This window comes from Furipterus horrens, unplaced genomic scaffold (genome assembly GCF_987537825.1).
Source record: "Furipterus horrens unplaced genomic scaffold, mFurHor1.1.pri manual_scaffold_12, whole genome shotgun sequence".
Lineage (NCBI taxonomy): Eukaryota > Metazoa > Chordata > Mammalia > Chiroptera > Furipteridae > Furipterus > Furipterus horrens.
The window spans coordinates 79600884-79626228 of NW_028327182.1; the positions used below are offsets into that span (position 1 = coordinate 79600884).

Consider the following 25345-nt stretch of genomic DNA (forward strand, 5'->3'; position numbering starts at 1 on the left):
GCTGCACCCCATCTTCCCACCCACAGAACCCACATCCAGCCATATCCGTTTGTGCCAGAGAACAATGTGGCCAGCTTCATGCAGCCCACATGCTGCAGATCTAAGATGGCAGGTCTGAGGAGACAGAGTATGTGTGGATAAATGTGTTCAATCTCCAGTCTATAGACTGGACAAGGGGCTGCTCCTCAAAGCTGCGGGATGTGATTATTTGAAAATTGGCTCCTATTACTTTTGACTACTACACAGATATGCTTGATATCAGAGTCTATGTCATGTTTCTGAGATTCAGCCTGAGAGTCACTCAGTGTAGACTAAATACCCACCAGACAGAAAGGCCAGACAACTACTCTTTACCAGGCAGTGATTCACATATGTCATTAGAATGAATGATTACTATTTTCTTTTTCATTAAACCAGCCCTGTCCTTGTTTTCATCTCCAAAGGCCATTATTATTTCCTTCTTTATAGATCATATTCTTTGAAATCTTTTCCATCCCCCACCCCCGAAGATACATGTTGACTGTTTCAATTTACCCTCCACAGTCTTAAATTATTTAGGAGGTGATTCTGAAGTCTGTGGAATCGTCAGTGTTCTCTGCCCACTCCTCTGTGCTCTGGGATAATTTTCTAGCATCAGCACACAGGAAATCTACCATGATTCCAACTGCCTCCAAGTCATAGCCAACTGCTCTATCTTTACGGTCTTCTATGAACTGATCCCACCACAACAAATACGACTTAGTTGCCACTCACTGCACCTCGACACCAGTTCATGCTCTAGTCTGATAGTCTGATCAGCTCAATTCCTCTCCCCAAGCATGCTGTTGCCTCTCCTTGGAATGTTCTCCCTCCAAACCTCCTAGGCAAAGAGCAATTAAAAAATACTTTCCAATGACAGTTGACATACAATATTACATTATTGAATAGTTTCAGGTGTACAACATAGTGATGAGACATTTCTATATCCTATGAAGAGACTGCCTGATAAATCTGGTACCCATCTGACAACATGCATAGTTATTACAATATTTCTAACTATATTCCCTATAGTGTACTTCATATCCCTGTGACTTTTTCTACTAGCAATTTGTACTTCTTAATTCTTTTAACCTTACCAATCATCCCGAAGCCCTTCCCATCTGGTGACAATTTGTTCTTTGTTTCTGTTTTATTTGTTTTTATATTTGCTTTTTAGGTTACACATATAGGCAAATTTATATAATATTTGTCTTTCTTGTTCTCACTTATTCCATCTATCATATTCATCTAGGTCCATCCATGTTGTTGCAAATGGTAAGATTTCATTTTTTATGGCTGAGTAATATTCCACTGTCTCCATGTACCACATCTTTATCCATTTGGCTAGTGACAAACACTTAGCTTGCTTCCATATCTTGACTATTGTAAATAATACTGCAGTGAATAGAGGCGTGCATATATCTTTTCAAGTTAGTATGATGGGTTTCTTCAAACAAATATCCAGAAGTGAAGTTGCTGGGTCATATGGTAGTTCCATTTTCAACTTTTTGAGGAACCTCCATACTGTTTCCCGTAGTGGCTACACCAATTTATAGTGCCACTAACAGTGTACAAGTATTTCCTTTTCTCTGCATCCTGGCAAATGCTTGTTATTTATTAATTTATTGATGACAGCTACTCTGACAGGTGAGAAGTGACATCTCTTTGTAGTTTTAATTTAAATTTCCCTGATTATTAGTGACTTTGAGCATCTCCATATATCTACTGCCCATCTGTCCTTTTTGTAAAAATGTCTATTCATGTCCTCTGTCCATTTTTAAATTGAATTGTTTGTATGTTGAGTGTTAAGTTGTATAAGTTCCTTAAATATTTTCAACATTAACCCCTTATCAGATATATCACTGGCTGATATCTTCTCCTATCCAATAGGATATTTTTTCCATTTTGTTGATGGTGTCCATCATTAGGAACAAAAAAATGTTTTAGTTTGATGTAGTTCTGTTTATTTACTTTTCTTTTGTTTTCATTACCCAAAGAGATATATCCCAAAACTATCACTATGAGTGATGTCAAGGAGTTTACTGCCTATGTCTTCTTCTAAGAGTTTTAGGGTTCCAGGCTTTACATTTAAGTCTTTAATCTATTTTGAGTTTATTTTTGCATATGGTGTAAACAAGTGGTCTAGTTTCTTTTCTTTTTTGTGTGCTTATCTGTCTAGTTTACCCACCACCAATTATTGCAGAGACTGTCTTTTACCCCATTCTTGCCTTCTTTGTCATAGATTAGATGACTATATAGAGGGTTTATTTCTGGACTCTCTATTTTGTTCCATTGATCTGTGTGTCTGTTTTTATGACAGTACCACTCTTTATTGATTACTATAACTTTATCATATATTTTAATATCAGGTAGCATACCTCTAACTTTGTTCTTTCTCAAGATTGCTTTGGCTACTCATGGTCATTTGTGGTTCCATGTAAATTTTAGGGTTATTTTTCCTGAATCTGTGAAAAAGGCCATTGAAATTTTGATAGGAATTTTGTTTTATATATCAATTTCTTTGGGTAGTATGAACATTTTAATGATGTTAACTCTTCCTATCCATGAACACGGGATAGCCTTCTACTATTTGCAATTTTTTTTTTTTTTTCAATTTCTTCCTTTACTCTCTTACAGTTTTCCAAGTACGAACCTTAACTTCTTGGTTAAATTAATTCCTTGGTATTTTGTTCACTTGATGCAATTGTAAATGAGATTTTCATAATTTCCCATTCTGATAGCTTGTTATTGGTCTATAAAAATTCAATGATTTTTGAATATTAGCTTTTTATTTTGCTACTTTGCTAAATTCCTTTTTTAGTTTTAATCACCTTTTTGGGGAATCTTTAGGGTTCTTTATATACAGGGTTGGACAAAAGTCAGTTTATAGTTGTTCATATGGAAAATAATACACTAATAAATAATAATACAAAAAAAGACCCTTCTGGTTTGCATACTCATAACTATAAACATACTTTCTCCCCACCCATACCCCCCATATAGCATCATGTCATCTGCAAACAATGACAATTTTACTTCTTTCCAGTTTGGATGTTTTTATATCTATTTCTTGTCTGATTACTGTGGCTAGGCCATCCAATACTATGTTGAATAAATTGGTGAAAATGGATATCCTTCTCTTGTTTCTAATTTTAGTTTTTCACAAATGAATATCATGTTAACTGGGTTTGACTGTCATAAATGGCCTTTATTTTGTTAAGGTATGTTCCCACTATCCCCACTTTGGTAAGAGTTTCTTCCTATAAATGGGTGCTGGATTTTGTCAAATGCTTTTTCTGCATTTATTGAGACGATCATATGATTTTTTTTATCTTGCATTTTGTTAATGGAGTATATCACCTTAATTGCTTTGCAGATATCGAATCAAACTTGTATCCTGGGAATAAAGCCTATCTGATAATGTGTAGTATCTTTTCAATGCATTGCAAATCAGTTTGCTAATATTTTGTTGGGGATTTTTTCATCTATGTTTATCAGGCATACTGGATTATTTTTTTATTTTTGTAGTGTCTTTGTCTGGTTTTTGTATCAGGGTAATGCTGATCTCCTAAAATGAGTTTCAGAGCCTTGCCTCTTCAATTTTTTTTTGGAATAGTTTGAGCAGGATAGGTATTAATTCTTCTTTGAATGTTTGATAAAATTCACTTGTTAAGCCTCTGGCCCAGTATTTTCATTTGTTTTGAGTTTTTTAATTACTAATTTGATTGTTAGTGCTTACTGCTATTCAGATACTCTGTTTCTTTCTGAGCCTTGGAAGCTTGTATGCTTCTAAGAATTTACCTATTTCTTCCAGATTGTCCAATTTGTTGGCATATAATTGTTCACAGTATTTCTTTAAAATCCTTTGTAATTCTGTGGAGTCAGTTATTTCTACTCTTTTGTTTCTGGTTTTATTTATTTGGACCCTCCCTCTTTATTCTTGATCAGTCTTGCTAAAGGCTTGTCAATTTCACTTATCTTTTCAAAACACCCGCTCTTTGTTTCATTGATCTTTTCTATTTTTTTAGACTTTATTTTGTTATTTTCCTCTTCAGATCTTTATTAGTCCCTTCCTTTTACTCACTCTGGGCTTTTTTTCCTCTCTTTTTTTCTATAGTTCCTTTAAAATGTAAGGTTAGATTGTTCATTTGAATTTTTTTTTTTTAATGTAGGCCTGTATTGCTAAAAATTTCCCTCTTAAAACTGCTTTGGCTATGTCCATAAATATGGGGTCTTTGTGTTTTCATTTTTTATATGTCTTGAGGTATCTTTTAATTTCTTCCTTGATCTCATTGTTAACCCATTCAGTCATTTAGTAGCATGTTATTTAGCCTCTTGTGATTGATTTCTAGTTTCATACCATTATGGTAAAAAAAAAAAAAAAAAAGATGCTTGATATGATTTCAGTCTTCTTAAATTTATTGAGACTTGTTTTCTGTCCAAACATGTGGTCTACCCTAGAAAACGTTCTACAGGCACTTGAAAAGAACATATATTCTACTGCTTTGGGATGAAATGCTCTGATGATGTCAAGTAAATCCATCTGATCTAATGTGTCATTAAGGCCACTGTTTCCTTGTTGATTTTCTGTTTGGAAGATCTATCCATTGATGTCAATCGGGTGTTAAATCCCCTTACTATGACTGTATTACTGTCCATTGTTCCCACTATGTCTGTGAAGATTTGTTTTATGTATTTAGATGCTCCTATTATGTTGAGTGCATAAATGTTTACAAGAGTCATATCCTCTTGTTGGATTAACCCCTTTTATGTAGTGTCCTTATTTGCCTGTTACTATAGTCCTTCTTTTTAAAGTTTATTTTGTCTGATGTAAGTATTGCTACCTCAGCTTTTTTTTTTTTTTATTGTCATTTAAATGAAACTTGTTTTTCCATTTCTTTAACTTTAGTCTGGGTATGTCTGTCATTCTGAGGTGGGTCTCTTATAGACAGCATATATATGGGTCTTGTTTTCTTCTCCATTCAGTTCCCTTATGTCTTTTGATTGGTGCATTTAAGCCATTTACATTTAAAGTGCTTATTGATAGATATGAGTTTATTGCTATTTTATTCTTTTAACTATGTTTCTCATGTGGTGTGTGTGTGTGTGTGTGTGTATGATTCTACTTCTGGAACATACTCTAAGAAACCCAAAACATCAATTTGAAAGAATATATGAATCCCTATGTTCATTGCAGTATTATTTATAATAGCCAAGATTTGGAAGTAGCCCAAGTGTCCATCGGTAGATGAGTAGATAAAAAAGCTGTAGAACATTTACACATTGGAATACTACTCCACCATAAAAAAAAAAAAAAAAGGAAATCTTACTTTTTTGTGACAGCATGGATGGACCTGGAGACTATTATGCTAAGTGAAATAAGCCAGTCATAGAAAGATAAGTACCATATATTTCACTTGTATATAGAATCTAATGAACAAAATAAACTAACAAAATAAAAACAGACTCAATAGATAGAACAGACTGATAGTTGTCAGAGGGGAGGAGGACTGAGGGCTTGATGAAAAGGTAAAGGGATTAAGGAAAAATATTCCTCATAGACACAGACAACAATGTGGTTATTACCAGAGGGGAAGGGGAGAGTGGTGTAGCAGAATAGGGTAAAGGGGGAATAAATGGTAAAATGATGATGGAAGGAGACTTGACTTGGGGTAATGAACACACAATACAATATGTATACACCTGAAGCCTATATAATTTTATTAGCCAATATCATCCCAATAAATTCAGTTAAAAAAACTGGTTTATATAAAGAACACAACTTTTATCTTTTATAAGTTTTAATGACAAATACATGTTATTTTATTAAGTGCACTCTAATAGATACATTAGGAAATGTTTTAACCAAATATCTCATTGTCACACTGTCAATACTTTGCTGGTTATGAAAAACATACTTATTCTGCCAAAGGAATCTCTTTACTAGAACAAACACACCCACAAGTTATTGTTGTTGTTATGGATGCTAAAAACTTTGCATGGATTGCTCATTTCTTCCTCAAAAAGAACCTTGTCTTTTAGGCACATTATAATGTTTATTTTATAAATAAGTAAATTTAGGCTTAGAGTCATTAAGAAACTTGTTCATAGTATCGCAATCAAAATTCAAACTCAAGATATCTGATCCCAGATCCCTGAATCTTCAACCTGCTCTTTTCTATGGAATAAATGCTGAATCCTGTAGGCTCAGCTCATTCTAGGTTCATGTCCTTCTCTAATTTTTCAAACAGAATAACCAGTATGAACTAAGAATTAAAGAGGGCAGTGGAAGTCTATTCACCTTTTGCTCTGAACAGCAAATCAACACAGGCCTATCCTGGGCCAGCCCTCATGGAAGGGCAACCTCTGTACCCTCTCACAAGGCCTAGCCAGTACCATAGCCTTCCCTGTGCTTCTTAGGCACATATCATCCACAATGCATTTTTCCTTTCATTGTAATGAATTTGCATTCCCACCAACTTTCTGGTTCTATGTCTACAATTTAATTTCCTTAAGAAATGCTTTTAAGTTTTCCATCTCCAGTTTACATTATCATGGGGATTGGTTCTTATTTGTCTGTTTAGTTTCCTTGGTTTTTGTTTCATTTTGCTTTGTTTTGGTCTTTTTCCACTCTAAGTAATGTGATCTGGAAGTAATGTATCCTGCTCTCCAGATGCCAAAATTTAATTTTAAAGTCCTCCCTATTTACAGTGCAGGTGTTTTATTTCAATTTTTCTTATGAAATGAACAAAGTTAACAAGATGTGCCTGAGATAAACTTGCAGGGATCATGTTTCTGAAGCAGAACATAGCACTTCCTGTCCAATATTGCCAAAATACTGTAAGCCCATGTAAAACGACTATTAATAATATGTTGAGGGGAGTGGATAGAAGAGAGATACAGGCAGAGTTCTTGCCTTGATTTCTATTAGCGGAGAAAGACATTCTTACCTTGGTTACTCTGTCATGACTGTGTACATGAAGCACAGGTCTATGAGGAACTAAAGAGAAGATGGTGACAGAGGAAAATTTCCTGGATAAAAATAAATATCTTCACTGTTTCAGAGCTAGTTGATAAGAAAGGCCATGGATTTTTAATGGCTTAGGAAATACACATTAATCATGGCCCAAAGGGGCCATGTGGAAGGAGGGTTATGTTTAAAAAAAATATCAGATGTTTTTATCTTTTTATTTAAAAAAATTTTTAATTTACATTAAAAACATTTCTTCAGTCACAGTTGACATACACTATCATATTAGTTTCAGCTATGCAATATAGTGGTTAGACATTTGTATAACTTACAAAGTGATAACCCCAAAAGTTCTATTTCCCACCTTACACCTTAACATAGTTATTACAATATTATTGACTATTCCCTCTGCTATACTTTACATTCTGTGACTGTTTTATAACTATCAATTTGTACTTCTTAATTCCTTAACTTTTTTCACCCATTCCCTCTGCCCCCCATCCCTTCCATCAATTTGTTTTTTGTCCATAGGTGTCTCTGTTTTTTTTTTTATTTTGTAGTTTAGATTTCACATATAAGGGAAATCATATGGTTTTTGTCCTTCTCTGTCTGCCTTATTTCAGTTAGCATAATACCCTTTAGGTGCATCCATGTTGTTACAAATGGCAAGGTTATATTCTTTAAAATAGCTGAGTAATATTTTATTATACATACACACACACACACACAGCATGTTCTTTATCCATTTGTCTGTTGATGGACATGGGTTGCTTCCATATTTGGCTGTTGTAAATAATTCTGCATTGAACAGAGGAAGCAAATATCTTTCTGTTTTGGATTTCTTTAGATAAATATGCAAAAATAAAATTGCTGGATCATATGGTAGTTCTGTGTTTGTTGATTTTCTGTCTGCAAGATCTATCCATTGATGTCAACGGGGTGTTAAAATCCCAAAATATGACTATTATTGTCATTCTCTCCCCCTTTATGTTCATCAAGATTTACTTGATATATTTAGGTGCTCCTATGTTGGGTGCATAAATGTATACAAAAATTTTATCCTCACCCTGGCTGGTGTGGCTCAGTGGATTGAGTGCTGGTCTGTGAACCAAAGAGTTGCTGGCTGGTTCAATTCCCAGTCAGGGCACATGCCTGGGTTGCAGGCCAGGTACCCAGTTGGGGGCATGTGAGAGGAAACCACACATTGATGTTTCTCTCCCTTTCTCTCTCCCTTCCCCTCTCTAAAAATAAAAATAAAATCTTTAAAAAAATTATATCCTCTTGTTATACTGATTCCTTCATCATTTACTGTAGCCTTTGTTTTAAAACTTATTTTGATATATGTATTATCACAGCCTTTTCTGTTCCATTTGCATAAAATATCTTTTTCTATCCCTTTACCCTCAGCTTGTGTGTATCTTTCAAAATAAAGTAGGTGTCCTGTAGGCAGCATATGTATGGGTCTTGTTTTCTTATCCATTCAGTATCCTTATGTCTTTTGATTGCAGCAGTTAGTCCATTTACATTTAAAGTAATTATTAATACATGTGCAGTTATTGTCATTTTATTAATTATTTTCTGATCATTTTGTAGTTGTCTTTTCCTTTATTATTGTTTTGCTCTCTTTTCTTGTATATTAATGACTTTCTGAAGTGTCATGTCTGTATTCCTTTCTCTGTGTTGTGTATCTCTTCTAGATTTTTTGATTTGTGGTTACCATGTGCTTCATATATGCCAGGCTATGTTTATAGCAGTCTCTTAAGTTGATGGTCTCTTAAGTTCAAACACATTCTAAAACCACTAGTTTTTACTCACCTTCCCCACGTTTGTTATTGTCAAATCACTACAGTTTTTACTCACCTTTCCCATGTTTGTTATTGTCATTATTTTTACTACTTTGTGCTTGTGTGTTTATGTGTCTCATAATTTATTGTTGTATTACACATGTTCTTCCTATTTTTGCCTTTTAACCTTTATACTGGCTTCATAGTAAGCTGATCCTCTGCTTTTATTATGTGTTTTTTTGATTGTCAGTAAGAATTATTTTCTATCTCCTTAAAGAAGTCCCTTTAATGCTTCTTGTAATTCTGATTTAGTGATGATGAACTCCTTTAGCTTTTACTTGTCTAGAAAATTATCTCTCCTTCAATTCCAAATGATAGCCTTGCTGGGTAGAGTAATCTTGATTTGTAAGTCCTTGTTTTTCATCACTTTCAATATTTCATGCCAATCCCTTCTGGCCTGCAATGTTTCTGTTGATAAATTAGTTACAGTCTTATGAGAGTTGACTGTTTTAATCTTTCTACTCCTAAGATTCTCTTCTTGTCTTAAACCTTGGGCATTTTGATTATGACATAGCTTGGTACAGGTTTCTTTGGGTTCATCTTGTTTGAATCTCTCTGAATTTCTTGGATTTGTATGTCTGTTTTCTTTGCCAGGTTAGGGGAGTGTCTTTAAATAATTTTTCCATCCCTTGCTTTCTCTTTCCTCCTTCTGGTACCTCTATCCCCTATAATGTAAATGCTGGTATGCTTGATGCTGTTCCAGGGGTCCCTTTACTATCTTCATTTTTTTATATTATTTTTTTTCTTTTTGCTCTTCTGATTGCGTATTTTTCACCAATTCATCTTCCAGATTGCTGATTACATCATCTGCTTTGACTCCCTCTAATGTATTCTTCATTGCAGTTATTGTATTCTTTATTTCTGACTTTGTCAAAGTCCTCACTTCTTCCCTTAAATTCATGGAGCAAACAGTGTTTTGAACCCTGTATCTAGTAGATTGTTTGTCTCAGTATCATTTAGTTGTTTTTCTGGAGTTATATCCTGTCTGTTCATTTTGGACAATTCCTTTGTCTCCTCATTTTGTTTGACTCCTGTGGTTGTTCATCTCCAAGTCACTGCAGACTGGCCTCATGTTGTAGGTGTTCTGGAGGCCCAGTGGTGCAAGATCTGAACTGAATGCCCCAGGGGTGTCCCTTACGTGGGTTGTGTGTGTCCTCTTGTTGTAGCTGAACCTTGACTGCTGTTGGCCCATCATTTGGTGTGATGGACCCTCAGGCTGACTGGCTGTGAAGGCTCCTATAACTGCAGTGAACAATTTATTGTGTGGGGTCCCCTGAAACAGGGGTTGCTTTAGAGGGCCTCTGGTGCCAGCCAAGTTTGATCTTCAGATGTATCATTTCTGGAGCTGGTTGGTGCTTTTGTGTGGTCTCAACCTGGCCACCATGTGTGTTGGTTCTGCAGCCTTTTGGGAGGGGCTTCATCACAAGCCAAGTTCAATTGCCATTTGTGCTCAACTTGAGGCCACCTGGTATGAGCTACAAAATGATCTGCACTTTGTTGCCACTTGTACTGGGCTTGGAAGCACTTGTGAGAGGCTGTGTTGCAAACTGAGGCTGGCCCTAGTTGCTGAGTTTGGAACCTTTTGTTGGGGGAGCCACGCAATGCGAACTAAGGCCAGCTGCCAGTAGTTCTGGGCCTGCGGTTGGTTAGTTGAAGTTCCATTCTAAGCCAACGCTGGCCACAGGTTATGGCTTGGGGCCATCTGATAGGAGTTCCCATGAAAGCTGAGAATGGTAATGGTCACCACTTGTGCCAGGCTCAGGGTGCTTGGTAAGAGGTACTGGGTATGCCGAGGTCAACCCCTACTTGTTTGGGGTTTTTGAATCTTTGAGAGGTTTCAGGAATGTTTGTGGCTTGCACCAGTGCAACCTGCTTGTGTGGGAAAGCTGCTGGAAGAGGCTTTAGCTGGGTGCCCTGAGTTGGGTGGGGGCAGTAATCACCAAGGCAGGGCAAACAGGATTAACTCGGTCAATGGAAGGTTCAGATTTGGTGCCTGCTGGCTGGATTCAAAAAAAGAAACAAATGCCTCTGCCAGCACTGTTGTTGTGGGATTGAGCTGCACTGACCCCTGCAGCTCTCGCCCTGCTGTTCATCAGTTTACTTCCTCCCCATCTGTTCCTGGTGCTCTTGGAGTTACTTCCCCTGCAATGGAGCCTGGAACAAGTGAGTTTGTGAGTCTCTCTGTGCAGGCCCCTCAAGATGAACGCTTTCGGCCCTTGCCTATCTGGCTCGGCTGGTTGGAGCATTATCCGGTACACCAAAAGGCTCCGTGTTCCATTCCCACTCGGGGCACATGCCTAGGTTGCGGGTTCAATCCTGGGTCAGGGTGTGTATGGGAGACAACCAATCGATGTTGTGTTCTCTCTCTTTCTCCCTTCTTCACCCTCTCTCTCTCTAAAACCAATAAATGTATTTTAAAAATTAGAAAGAAAAAAGAAAGGAATGCTTTGACTCCAGCAGCACCCAGTCTCATTAAATGCAACCTGTGCACCCCTCTTCCTGGCTCCGGTACCCCAGGTTGGGGAACTAGCTGGGTGTAGGGCTGGGACCCCTTGTTCCTCAAGGGAAACTCCACGGCTATGATATCCCGCCTCCTTATTTAATGTGTGTGGGGGGGCCTGTCTGTTCTGCATCTCTGCCCCTTCTATCATGGGAGGAGGCCAACACTGCATTTACCTACTCTGTCATCTTGACTGGAAGTCTGTTTATTAACAAGACATAAAGTAGAAAAGTCTACAGTGGGTAGATAACAAAGGGGAGACATTTTATGATTGTTTATGGTTATCTTCATTCTCTTTATGCTCAATACCACTCATAGGACTTGTGTTTAAGTCTTATCAAGAGGCACAAAAATGAAATTTTTAGCCTTATAAAATTAAAAAACCGCTTTCACTATGACACCTAATATGGGAGCCCTCTCTGCTTTATTTTCTTTTTTAATTAAGCACAATGAAAACTTTAGTCATGAGCCACTCCACTCTGTCTCTTTAAAGCTTGTTACTGACTGATCTTCTTATTGGGTCCCATAATGGCAAAGTGTTTATTGGGGCATGGGGGAGAGATTGTTGCTAAGCTGCTAATGACACCATATGTTCTCAAACCTACATTCTTATTACTCTTGAGGGTATGCGATATGGTATCCATATTTGCTATGCAGTACACATGAAGGCGACTCTGAATTAATCAATTGTTTGTTACAAAGAAAGTAGTTATTATAACAATGAGCACCTACTAGGTACTATAAATGAAATTAAAGTGGGTTTTTAATATTAAAACTATTTAGAAGAATCAGCAAGCAGTAGGAAATTTTGTGACAACTTAAGAATGCATTGTGCTAGCATGTTATCTTGCTGACGCCATTTTCACATCTTTACTATATAAAGTTTATGCTATATTTAAGCAATTGGGCAGTGCACCTGGATCTGAAATGTCTCTGAAATATGAACTTATCAAACAAAAAGCTTAAGACTGAATCAAATATGATTCCAGACATTTTGCCTAAAGAAAGAAAATAATGGGTTTTGTCTCAGTAAAGGGATGTTCATTGTTATAATCCTATATACAAAGTAGGCATTCCACAAACCACTAGCAAAATGTAAAAGTTGTTTCAAAGGCTTTGAGCTAACTCTAGAATGAAAATTCTTATTTGGTGCCCTAGGAAAGACGAGCAAGGCAACTCAGGTAATGGATAACAATGAGGTTTAGAATGGTCCAAGAGAAAATGCTTACCCATTTCAGGTACTTCCTTTAGGTCATTTAAATAGATCATTCAACAGACAATGCTGTTGATTATTAAGTGTAGCTAGGGGTTGTTTATTTGAACCTGCCCTGTCTTTGTCCTTGATGTGGTTTCTAAACTGTCAACTCAGACTTTTCTTATCCACAAATCCATCAGAAATGAAAACAAACCACAATTTAACTGATATTTCAGTTTTTGAGCTATCAGTGTTGAACTGATCTATTTTACATCTTGACCGGAAGGATGGATTAAGTATGAGGTAGCTCAGCCTTGAAGATCTCCTCTCTCTTTCAGGCCTCTGTGCCATTTCTCTAGCTTCAGTCTCACTACACCTTAAGGCACTAATCCCCTCTGGAGCAGCTCCATTTTATCTTCTCAAGCCAAAGCCCTTAGTTTTATACAGTAGTCCCTCTCTGTATCACAGTTCACTTGTCATGGACTCACTGTATCGCGGGATTTTTAAAAATATTATATTTAGTTATTTATCGCAGATTTTTCACTCTATCGCGGGATTTTGTGGTACTGTATACATATGTTGTTAAAGTTACATAGGTTTAAGAGTGTAGAATATGTTTAAGAACATAAGTAGTGTTTATAAAAGTGTGGAAAAGGTTAATAAGGGAGTGGGAAAGGTTAATAAGGGACTGGAAACAGTTTATAAGTGTGTGGGAAGGGTTTATAAAGCCTTAAAATATATATAAATACTAAAATAGATGTAAGGTTCCAACTCCGTGGGTTTTCACCTATCGTGGGGGGAATCTAGAACGTAATGCCCGAAATAAGTGAGGGAATACTGTATCTGCTAGAGTAAAGGAAGAGGGAGCAGGCTTTTCTTATTTCTTAGGATCAAACTGAATACCCTGCCATTTTCACCCTTCTGGTCCTGTCAATGAGGCATGCACAGGCCTTTATCTCTCTGGCTGTGATCCTCAGAGCACAGAAGCAGCTAAGTTCAGCAAGTAGAAAGGACAACAGTCAAAAAATAAAAAAACCCCACCTGGTTCTAGTGTTTCAATTTAGAAAACATGGATCCACACACGTTCTTGTTTCTCAACAATCATGCTACGTAATTATTTTTCTGGAAAAGAAATGTTCTATTAAAAAGGCATTGGAGGTTTAGCTATGCTTTGAAGTTGGATCCTTGCACTAACTGCAATTGGCAAAAATTGCCTCCAGTCTTGGGACATTTAATTTCTTGTTGAGAGCATTTAGGTGTGGCCATCTGTGATAGCTTAACACCAAGGTTTTGTGCTCCAGTCATGAGTGACCAAGCAACAATCACACCCGAATATTAAAGTGATCATTCAGAGCTGGCAGCTCCATCTCTAGGAGACATGCAGACCTCAGAGACAACAAAGGCAATGCAGATGCTCTGCTGAAAGCTAAATAAAATCAAAGTATTATAGGTCCTCCAAGAGAAGTTGGGAATTGAGGAATTGCTTTAAGGTCTTGTTTGGTTTAAATGAAAAAATATAGGATGAAGGAAATTCCCAAAGGTAACATGACCTAGATCCTTCTGGAAGCTACTGCTCCATAAAGCTGTTGCCAAATGCTATTTTAATCAACCCCAGCCTTCATTGGGTCTCTATCCTGAGAGCACAACTGGTTTCACAAAGAGCATTTGAAGAGAGTACCAGCAGGAAGTACAGAGGGGCGCTGCATCTTTTAACCAGAATGCAGGAAGCAGTGAACAGCAGACAGTAATACATTATTCATTTTTGTTGACATCGGCGACCACCACTGTGTCTAAAAGGGCAGAATATATCTTGGTGTTGGAGTCTTATAAACATACCCTTTTCCCAATGATATGTAGATATATTTCATCCATTTCTAGGATTTTTTAGTCCATAGCCATCAAGATTCTTGGTTGCATTTGACAGGCATATTAATATGCAGACTATGGAGACACAGGATGCCAGAAAAACAACATGCTTCAGTAGAAAAGGGACTACAGGAATGAGCACGTTGAATAAAAAGAAAAGGCTCACACAGCACTCTAAACCCACACCTCCGATGCTGAACATATTTCAAACCTCATTGTCTTCCTAGCTATATCATTTCCACTGAGGGAATCGAATACCCCTTAAACAATGCACATATGACTAAAACCATACATGACCACAGGAATTGCTTAAAGCAACTGCCTGAACTATGGCCATGACTGGTTCCAAGGAAGGAACTCAACTTTGGAACATCACAAGTACATCAGCATCTGTGATGGCTAATTTTATGTGTCAACTTATCTGAGCCATCAGGTGCCCAGATTATTGCCCGGACATTATTCTTTGAGGGTGTTTTCTTTCCTTCTTTTTGATTTAATCTTTACTGTACTTTTTCCATTACCATTTAGTTCCCTTTAACTCCCCTCCCTGCAGCAATCACCACACTGCTGTCCATGCCCATGAGTTCTTTTGCTCAATCCCTCCATTCCCTAACCTCTCCCCACCCCCAACAGCTCTCATCCTGCTCTCTTTGAGTCTGTGAGGGTGTTTTCAGATGAGATAAGCATATGAAGCAAAGCAGACCACCTTCTGTAATTGCCTCCACAGGCCTCACCCAATGTGTGGAAGGCCTGATCCTTCTCAAGTAACAGAGGATTCTCCTGCCTGCCAGTCTTTGAACCAGGGCACTGGATCAGCAGATTGTGGACTTGCCAAATTCCATAATCACGCAAGCTTGTTCCTTATCATAAATCTCCTTTATCTATGTATCTCTATATCTCCTGGTCTCTTTCCCTGGACAACCCTGATAAACTACAACCTCTCAAATTTGGAGTTGTGATCAAGGCTGTCCAATACACTCTCAGTGTTGGTAATTCCTTTCAGTGCTAAACGCCTCTTAATCAACTGACAAATGCCAGTAAGTAATATTCATGTATTCAATAACAATTCTTTCTTACCTGAGGGGCTAACCATTGTCTGTCTTCAACTATAACTCTAAGACTAAGTATTAGTCAACCAAAGTTGAAGCCTGATAGCCATAGATTTCTTTCCTCAAGTGCAAGCCTAACTGGTAGTTGACGGGAAGGTTATTAATGATTATCTAAAATTCAGTCAATAACCAAATAGTTACATCGCCAATGTCTCTTTAGAAGACTTATGAGTGTCACAATTCTAATTTGTATCAATGAAAATATGGCTACATGTTTAAAAAAATAGTCGCACTTCCAAGGTATGTTTCAGTATATTTAAAATAAAAAAAAGTCTGGGGACAGTCAAGAATAATCAGAAACACTTCTCCTTAAACCTCCTGCTACTGAGTTTGCATTAGGTGCCCATGCATTTTGGAAGGGTGGAGGCATTTTGAGGATGGCAAGGGTTGGAATGCATTCATTACAGTGCGTGGCCCTTTAATCACCGAGACCAGTGGCTACATTGCATTTTATTACAGCCCCATCCATGTGTTGTATCTGACACATGCAGGTACTTCTACTAGCAAAAAAAAAAAAAAAGGCATTATGTGCTATTAGTCAGTGCTCTTTTAAATGTATTAATCATTTTAACCAATGTATTAACCATATATACTTATTAAAAATATAACAGTATGTTCAAACATGCTAACTTTCAATGGTGCCCAGTTGTGCTGATGTAGAAAAATAAATCCAACATTAGAGATTTTCTTTATCCTGCCGTCTTCCAAGAAAGCTACCTAGTTCTATGCCCTGAATCTCTTCTTTTTAAAAAACCTAAGCAAAATCAGTACACCTTAGTTTGATGAGTGGGCAGGTGAAGAATGGGTTCACGTTGACTGAGCACATACTCTGTGCCATGAAATATACAAGTACATTCTTTTATCATTTAGTCTTCACAATAACCAAAAAAATGAGTACCGCTTGGGGTGCTGACAGTTAGGAAAGTTAAGTGACTTATCCAGGGTCACAAAGCTAGTAAGGGACAGTACCAAATTAAAACCTGTCTCTCTGTGACTATTTGATCCCGCTATACTTTGTTCCTCAAGCAGAGTCATCTGGAGATGGAATAGTGTCACCTCAGGAATAAAAGCTTGGGAGTTTTGAAACAAACATTCTATTTCTTGCTCTGCCAGACCCATTTGCTACAAAGCCACCTACCTCCTCAGGTGTCATATCCCCCCCTCCCCCACCATCACTTTGTGAGATGATATTCCTAACACATGCCCCTTGCCATAAAACCATGGTCTCTGGAGATGACTGAATGCTTTACAGTGCTATAAAATTGTTGGGAGGAATATGAACGTGGTGGTCAGTATCAGAATTTCACCAAACAGGAAAATGGAGGCCACTAAAAGAAAAGAAATGCTAAGCTAAAAAGTCTAAAATGTCTTCTTACATCATTTCTCTTAAAACTTTACAGTGATAAAATATTCAAAATAACCCATATCTACTAAAAACGTATTCATCTAATGTTCTACATTTTCCACCCATTTTCTTTTTGCTCTTGGAAATTTTGCTTTCTGCTAACAAATTTAACTGAAGTAATAAGTATGATGTTTCTTTTCATATTATGGACAAACACTGAAGACGTTCAACAGAAGGTGTTACCTAGAATGCAGAGACCATCTGTGCAGTTTTCGGATTCCTGGCTTAGACCTTCGCAGAATTTGCCCCCGTTTCTTGGGGACGGCGCTGTGCACTCCCGTATCCGCAAATGCTCACACTCCGGACTACAGACCGACCATTCGCTCCACACTTCCCAGCTCCCGTCCACTTCCGAGGGAAACAAAAGGAGCCATCGTTAGAACGAATCAGGCAGCTGTCAGGAGACTCACCCTAGGACTGCTGTTCTTAGAGCTAGATTTTAAACCAATAACCACCACAGAAACAAAATAATATATTCGTTTATCTTCTCTCCATGGTTTCTTTCCTAAAAAGATAGGCTAGCAAAAGCAGTGATATAATTCTCTAGCTATTTCAGGATGAGACCAATGATTGAATTTAGGCAAGGATTCGAATTACCAGGGCCCCTGGGTTGCCTAATAATGTCATTACCCATTCTTCCCCAGTCTTTTATGCTCAAGTGCATCTTAGATGGAAAGATAAACAATGTGCAGTAACCTGTGGTAATCCCCACTTCCTTGGGGCAGAACGAACCATCTTTAAGTCCGAAAAGCCCCTGAACAACAACACGTTAAACCCATATATATTGATAGTATTATACTAAAACAGGTCAGTCAAATCCCAAGATATCAAGACTTACATAAATAGAATTTCTTGGGTCATGAATTGCTGCTCTATGTAGAAATGAACAAACTGAATTGCACTAAAAATCAACCCTAGAGATTGTGGCTGCTGTTTGAGGCAATTGTTCCATTACCTCCTAGGAATAGTACAACCACACTTATGTGGGTTAAGACACTGCAGTTTTTAATCTAGAGCAATTAGGAATAGGGTATCAAAAAGGAATGATCTTGAAGCAAAATGTCTGAGTCCCTGTCTGTAAATTTACTGGCTGAGCAGCCCTGAGAAAGTCACTTAGTCTATATCTGTAACTGGGGATTAAAAAACCAAACACAAAAAACTCACAACACAGGGTTAAATAACATTACATGTATAAAAGTATCTTGCACAGTATCTGGCACATAGTAAGCACTCAATAAATGCTTATTGAATATAAGTTCAAAATGAAACTCCAAGAATATACTGCTGGTGAGAGTCTCACCTCAGCTTTCAGTGGAACTAGATTTGAAATTTAAGACACGAGGCTCTAGTCCAGTGTCCTTGGAGTTAATGTTTTATAATGTATGTGAGACCCAGGATCAATTTATTTCTCAGTGGGAGGATATGCTTTCCATAAAGAAAGTCATCTTCCATCTCATCTATTTCTCATTGTATAAATTGGGTTAGATCCAGTAAGAGATGAACAAAATAACTTATAAAAGCCATATTTGGCAAAGGAAGTCCCTCTCTATTCAGCAGGCAAGGCAAGCGTAGACCAAATGTAAAATGAACCGCTGTGATGCTGTACAATCTCTGCCAATTGTATTGTAAATAAATACAAAGCTAAAACTGATAAGGTCAGTTGACTGGTAACTGATAATAAAGGGTCAACTTTTTGGTACTGTTTTGATCTCACAGAAGCGCCGTCTCTGCCAGCTATGACACAAATGAATGCCGCAAAACGGGAGAACCCAGGGAGAGAAGGGCATGACTTAGCCCTAACAACCACAGGTGGTATGAAAAATCTTCAGAGCATTTCGTTTGTTGATAGTGAGCGTCCAAGGTCATTTGAGTATTAAAAAAATAAAAATAAATAAATAAATATATGCCCCAAACAGGTATTTCACCCATGTTCTTGCAATTACGTTGAGTTCTACATTAGCTCTTTGCACAAAGATTCCATTCGCTAAGGACTTGGGAGAGGGTCGCTCTAGGAAAGAAGGTTATCTGGAATGCCTCACACCAGCTTAAGAGTGTTGGGGGCTCAGAAGGGAAAAGGGAATCTGTGTATATCTCACCAGGACAAAGAGAAGTGCAGGTAATTTTCTGCACTGACATTCCCTCACAAAAGGCCCCACCATTGAGAGGAGCTGGGTTGGTACAGGTCCGGGAACGTTTCTGCCATCCTCTACCACAGCGAACATTGCAGGCTGACCACTCTGTCCAGGAAGACCAGCCTCCATTCACTGAGAGAGAAAATGGGGAGGGGAGAAAAAAAGGAGAGAGGTTTTTACTGATTGCCTACTATGTGCAAGCCACTGTGCCACGTGTTGTGAGTTAGGCATCCAGGGATCAAGAGACCCCGCGGACCCACACTGGCTGCTTCATTGTGAGGTGAGCCACAAAGGACTTACCTCATCTCTGCCCCTCAGTCTAGCCATCTGATATAAAGAGGGACACAGATAATTTTCTTTGCTGGGAAATTATGAAAAATAGAAAGAATTTATCAACATATCTCTAAAGCACTTGAAAAGTCAGAATATAAGGAGAAAATATCAGCATTTGAATTTCTATTACTTTAAGTGCTTCAAAAATAAATCCCAGGGTTCTTCTATTGTAGAGGGAAATGCCTTTACTTAAATAGCTGGGAATTTCTTTTATACAATACCTGAGACATTCAGCAAAGAGTAATGTTTGTTTTTGGTGGATTTTGTATGCCAGGAGAGAAAACTTCTGGTGGCAGATCTGGGGAGAATGAGGAGGGGAGCAAAATGGCCCACCTCAATTCTTTTCAAAGATAAACACAATGGGAGAAAATAAACAACTTCTAAAATTATTTTTTTAAACAGAGACATTGGAAATTGCACTGACTACCTCACAGAAGTTCAATATTGGGTGGAAGAGCAAACATTAATAACAATAGAAATGTGCCCTCATCCACTAAACGGGAGAGGCAGGAAAGAGCACAGCAGTGGATGGCCCCCAATGACTGCTCAGCTCCAAAAGTTAAACTTCTAATAAGATACACATCCCTCTACTTCTCTGCTTTCCATGCTACATATCCATTCCTGGCCTTTGGGCTGCTCTTACCATAAACTACCACTGTGGCTGACAGGCTCCTCCTCTTGGCCACAATGTTGGCTGCCATACAGGTGTAATTCCCCGAGTCTGAGAGCCGCGCCTGCCGGATGATCAGGTTGTGGTCAGCCCTGGTGTCAATGTTCTCATCTTGGTCAGAGTCAATGGGCTCCTCATTTTTCAGCCATTCTACCTACAAGAAGAAAGAAATGCTAACTTTATAAGTCATTAAAAAAAAAAACTTTGTGGGGACTTCCGATCAAGATGGGAGCATAGGTAGACATAGGTAGACATGGCTCACCTCCTCCCACACCATATCAAGATGACAACTAAAATATAGAACAACTATCAGCCAGAACCATCAGAAATTTAGTTGAATGGAAGGAAGTATGACAACTATGGAATTAAAGAAACCACATCCATCCAGACTGGTAGGAGCGGCACAGATGTGGAACAGGCTGGTCCCACACCCACATGTGGGGGATAAAAATTCAGAAGGGATATCTTGAGAGCAAGGAGTCTCAGCCCCACCCCGGCCCAGGGTTCCAGTGCCAGGAAGATAAGTCCCCACAACTAATGGCTGCAAAAACCAGTGGAGAATGAGTCAGTGGAAGAAACTTCTGAAGCCCCAAGCAGTTCCTCTTAAATAGCCCACACATGGACTCATCTACTCAGATTCACTCCCTCAGAGCTTCAGCCCTGGGGTAGCAACTCGAAATGCACCAATGGCGGACAGGGAGAGACTGTAGTGGCTGGCATCAAGGCAAGCAGAGGCCATTATCTGTATTCTGAACCCTTCCACCCACAAATCTGGTGCCACATCTGAGACTATAGTAACCTGGGTAACACTTTTGCCCCACATTGGAGATCACCACTCCGCCCCACCCAACTTAATGGGCCCATCCAAGTGGCGTTTCCATATGAATGGCTGGTCTCAGCTCATGCTTCACGACTTCCTAAATCCTCTCAAACAAGCAACAGCTGGCCTCAGTGATCCCCAGGTCTGGCACTAGCAGTGGCCAGTCTAGATTCATAGCTTTGCTTCACCTGGGAATCTCTAAGACCAGCACAAGTAGCAGCCATCTGGGATTGCTTTGCGGCTCATGCAGGGTGACCCTGTGATCGATCCCATGGCCCCAGGCGAAACATAAGTAGGGGCTGACTTTGCCATGCACTATCCAGGAAACCCCAGAGCCTATGTACCCAGTGAGTAGCTACAGACCAGGTCGAAGCACCCCATACCCTGCCTCTGCACAGCAGATCCTCCATGGAGGGCAGAGGTTGGTGGTCACAGCCAGTCCTTACAGCTGACCGGCCTGAGTAAATCCCTCCCATTGACCTGCCAACAGCAACCAAGGCACAACTACAAGAGGAGGGTGTAGTCGCGCCACACAAAGGGTTCACACTGATAGGTGATAGGGGAGGCTGTGCCACTGGACACTACAGGACACCTACTACATTAGCCCATGCTGCCAAGACACAGAGTCAAAAAGGAGCTCTACCTAATGCACAGAAACAAACACAGGGAGGCTGCCAAAATGAGGAGACAAAGAAACATGGCCCAAATGAAAGAACAGATCAAAACTCTAGAAAAAGAGCTAAAAAAAAAAAAAAATGCAGATAAGCAGTCTGTCAGATGCAGGATTCAAAACAGTGATTTTAAGGATGCTTAAGGAATGTACTGAGGACCTCAGCAGTATAAAAAAGACCCAGTCAGAAGCGAAGGATACACTAATTGAAATAAAGAATAATTTACAGGGAAACAACAGTAGAGTGGATGAAGTTGAGAATCAAATCAATGATCTGGAAAATAAGGAAGCAAAAAACAACATGCAGAACAACAAGAAGGAAAAATAGTGCCCCCCAAATGAGGACAGTATAAGGAGCCTCTGGGACAACTTCAAGAGGTTCACCATTTGCATCATAGGGCTTCCAGAAGGTGAAGAGAAAGAGCAAGAAATTGGAAATCTATTTGAACAAATAATGAAAGAAAACTTCCCTAATTTGATGAAGAAAATAGACATACAAGTCCAGGAAGCACAGAGTCTCAAACAAGATAGATGCAAAGAGGCCCACTCCAAGACACAGCATAATTAAATTGCCAAAAATTAAAGATACATAGAGAATCTTAAAAGCAGCAAAAGAAAAAAGTTCCTTACCTACAGTTCCCATAAGATTGCCAGCTGATTTCTCAAAAGAAACTTTGCAGGTTAGAAGGAACTGGCAAGAAATATTCAAAGCCATGAAGAGAAGGTACCTACAGCCAAGATTGCTCTACCCAGCAAAACTGTCATTTAGAATCAAAGGGCAGATAAAGAGCATCCCAGACAAGGAAGAAATTAAAGGAATTTATCATCACCAAACCATTATTATATGAAATGTTAAAGGGACTTATTTAAGAAAAAGAAGATCAAAACTATGAACAACAAAATGGCAAAAATACATATCAACAACTGAATCTAAAAAACTAAACAAACAAGAAGAATATAGAGGGAATCATTGATATGGAGAGCATTTTGATGGGAGGGCGTTTGGGGGAATAAGTAAAGAGCTGGGGGGATGAAGAAGTACAGATAGGTAGTTACAGAATAGCCATGGGGATGTACAGTATAGGAAATGGAGTAGCCGAAGAACTTATATGCATTACCCATGGACATGAACAATGGAGGGGGGATTGCCTGAGGGAGTGAGGGTGCTGGGTAGAGGGGGACAAAGGGAGAAAAATCTGGACAATGGTAACAGCATAATCAATAAACTATAATTAAACAAAAACTTTTTCTTAGAATTGGAAGGTGAGTAATTGTATGTGGGAGAGTGAGCAACAGCAATTTTTTTTTCTTTATTCCATATTTCATTTCTTTTACTTAATAAATTTGGTATAATCAGGTAATGAATACTCAAGTTATTAAACTAGAGGCAGGAAAAGTACATAAATATCTTATTGACTTTGACCCATTTTCTAAAAATGCAGTGGAAGAGAGAAAAGAGGTGACTGCAATTAGGTCATTTTATTATATTTCATTTTATTACAATTCTGATGCTACTGATGATGTTTCAGTAACTAGTGCAAAATGCAGCTCAGAAGAGCAATGCATTTGCAGAAATTGTGGTTTGTGTTGAGAGGATATGTTGTTAGACAAGGTTCAAGTCAATATGTTTGAATTTAAACACATTTTAAGAAAAGTGTGATTATATAAGGGCCAATGAAATTTCATAGGTACAGAAATTCAAACCCAGTTTTCCCTAGTTTTTAGTATATGATTCTTTGGTGGTCATTTATGTCACTCTGCAATGATGAAATGGATGTTTAGACTGGCTTAGACACCCTGCACATTTAGGGCCCATCCTTTCTTCTGGAGAAATTCCCTTCTCACATCCTCTGAGTGTAGGCTAGTCCCATTTCAGATTTGTTTTTCTCCACCTTGCTCTTGGAGAATCTATCTTCTTCTTCCAGTTCCACCCTAATCCTAGCCTTGGTTCAAACTTCTCTTTTCCCTGGACACCTGAAGAAGACACAGATGGAATATTCTCCGTAGATCCTCATCCTCCCCCCAATTGGAGTGCACCACCCTTACTGCCCGTATTTCACCAAGCAGGTGAAACTAACTGCTTTCTTTCCTCATTCTGTCCCCTGCTTCCACATCAAAATGACATCTCCACTCTCTCGTGCCATCTTGGTAGCACTAGACAGATTTCTCGTTTGACAATAACCATTTAGCTCTAGTTACCAGCATGTGTTACATACAGCAATCTAACACAGAAAGCAGGGCAGTGACTACACCAGAGAGGGCAGAATAATAGGTCATTGGAAGTTGATTTTAGAATAAGATGCCTCATTTCATGTTTAATCTAAAGAATTATAATTCATCACCAATGAACAAGTGGCATCTGTTACATAACAATTCGGTATAATAAAGATTTGTTGGTCTCTAACAGAAGAAAGCTATAGTGATCTTTTATTAAGATCCCTACCTCAAGTACCACCATGTAAATGAGAGTTCAGAGTACCAAAAGTCATCACCACCCCAAATCTACCTAGAAAATAAAATGATAGCAAACAAACAGTGATCTCTGAGAACTGCTTTAAACATCAAGACAGCTGAAAAAGCAATGTGACGCTGGACCATGAGGTAAAGAAGCAGCTGACTACCGACCCCAGCAGCTCCTGCTGGCCTCATCACGATTTAGCCTGGGGGCATAGGCGCTGCTAATGACCCAGAGCTCAGAAGCAATGCTCTGGTGAAGAAAGGACAGTGCAACCAAGTTTAAGTCACATCTGACTACCCGCCTGTGACCAGATGTCCTCCATTCTCCACTAACATTGCACATTTCACAGTTGTTCACTTATTCATCTGACAAATATTTTAATACTTATTGAGCTTGTCCTAAGAGTTGGGTAAGCAAGATAAAACCAGGGTAGTTTCTCCTTTCATGAATTTTATATTTAACAGGTCCGATGAAAATATACAATTAAATGTACGTGGCCCCAAGAAAATTAAAGCTGGGAGTAGCTGTCAAGAATATCTGAGATGAAATACACACTGAAAGCCAATAGGATAGGATTTTTCAAAGAACAAATTGGCCTGTGTAAAGTAGATGTGGAGAGCTTTGTTCTACCTTACTCTCCTCCTGACTCTGAAATTCAGATCGTAAATTGTCTGGTTTTCTGATTAATTCCCTGCCTCTGAGATTTGCAGCACTTAGAAAGCTGTTCCCTTGTGTCCCTGCTGCAGTCATCTTTTCCCATACTTCCCCTCAAACAGCTGGTCAGGAAGTCAGGAGAGCCTGGCTCTGGACCATAAGGCAATTATTCCTAGTGAGTTAACTATTCCTATTGAGTTAATTATTCCTAGTGAGTTAACTAGCCAAGAAGCAAACCCCTCAGGCAATGTCCCTGGAGCCAGAAACCAAAGGAAGTCCCAGCACCAGGAAATCAAAACTTTCCTGATGAAATCCGGTACATGATCATCTACCACTATGCCACTAATAAAAAATAATATTGAATGTAAACTGTAATTGAAAAATAAAATAAATAAATTAGTCCAGAGGATATTAAAACCGCAATCATCAAGTAGAGGTTTAGCTTCAAATTGAAAACTTATATAAAAATAAATCATGTATACAATTAAGTGGCCAACAAACTAAGAATATATTCATCACAAATTTGATAAATGTTATAATGATATGAATAATAATCTTATAACCTTAATAGCTGAAAAACTACTATATATATTTATTTAAATTGCATCCTAGGTAATATGGCATAATGATAAGTATATATAGCTCATTAAAGGGGGGAAAAATGGCAATTAAACAGTTGAATAAATATTCTGCACCATTCA

General features: G+C 38.5%; 1 protein-coding gene across 1 annotated transcript in view; it reads right to left on the minus strand.

The window, feature by feature from the left end:
* The window catches only part of UNC5D (unc-5 netrin receptor D), a 223474-nt gene that overhangs the window by 88284 nt on the left and 109845 nt on the right, over positions 1 to 25345 (minus strand). The window contains exons 5-7 of the mRNA XM_090258224.1: positions 20016 to 20196; positions 19004 to 19171; positions 17091 to 17255 (exon numbers count right to left, since the gene is read on the minus strand). Coding sequence (XP_090114350.1) covers positions 17091 to 17255; positions 19004 to 19171; positions 20016 to 20196 — 514 coding nt within the window. The remainder of the gene's footprint in view (positions 1 to 17090; positions 17256 to 19003; positions 19172 to 20015; positions 20197 to 25345) is intronic.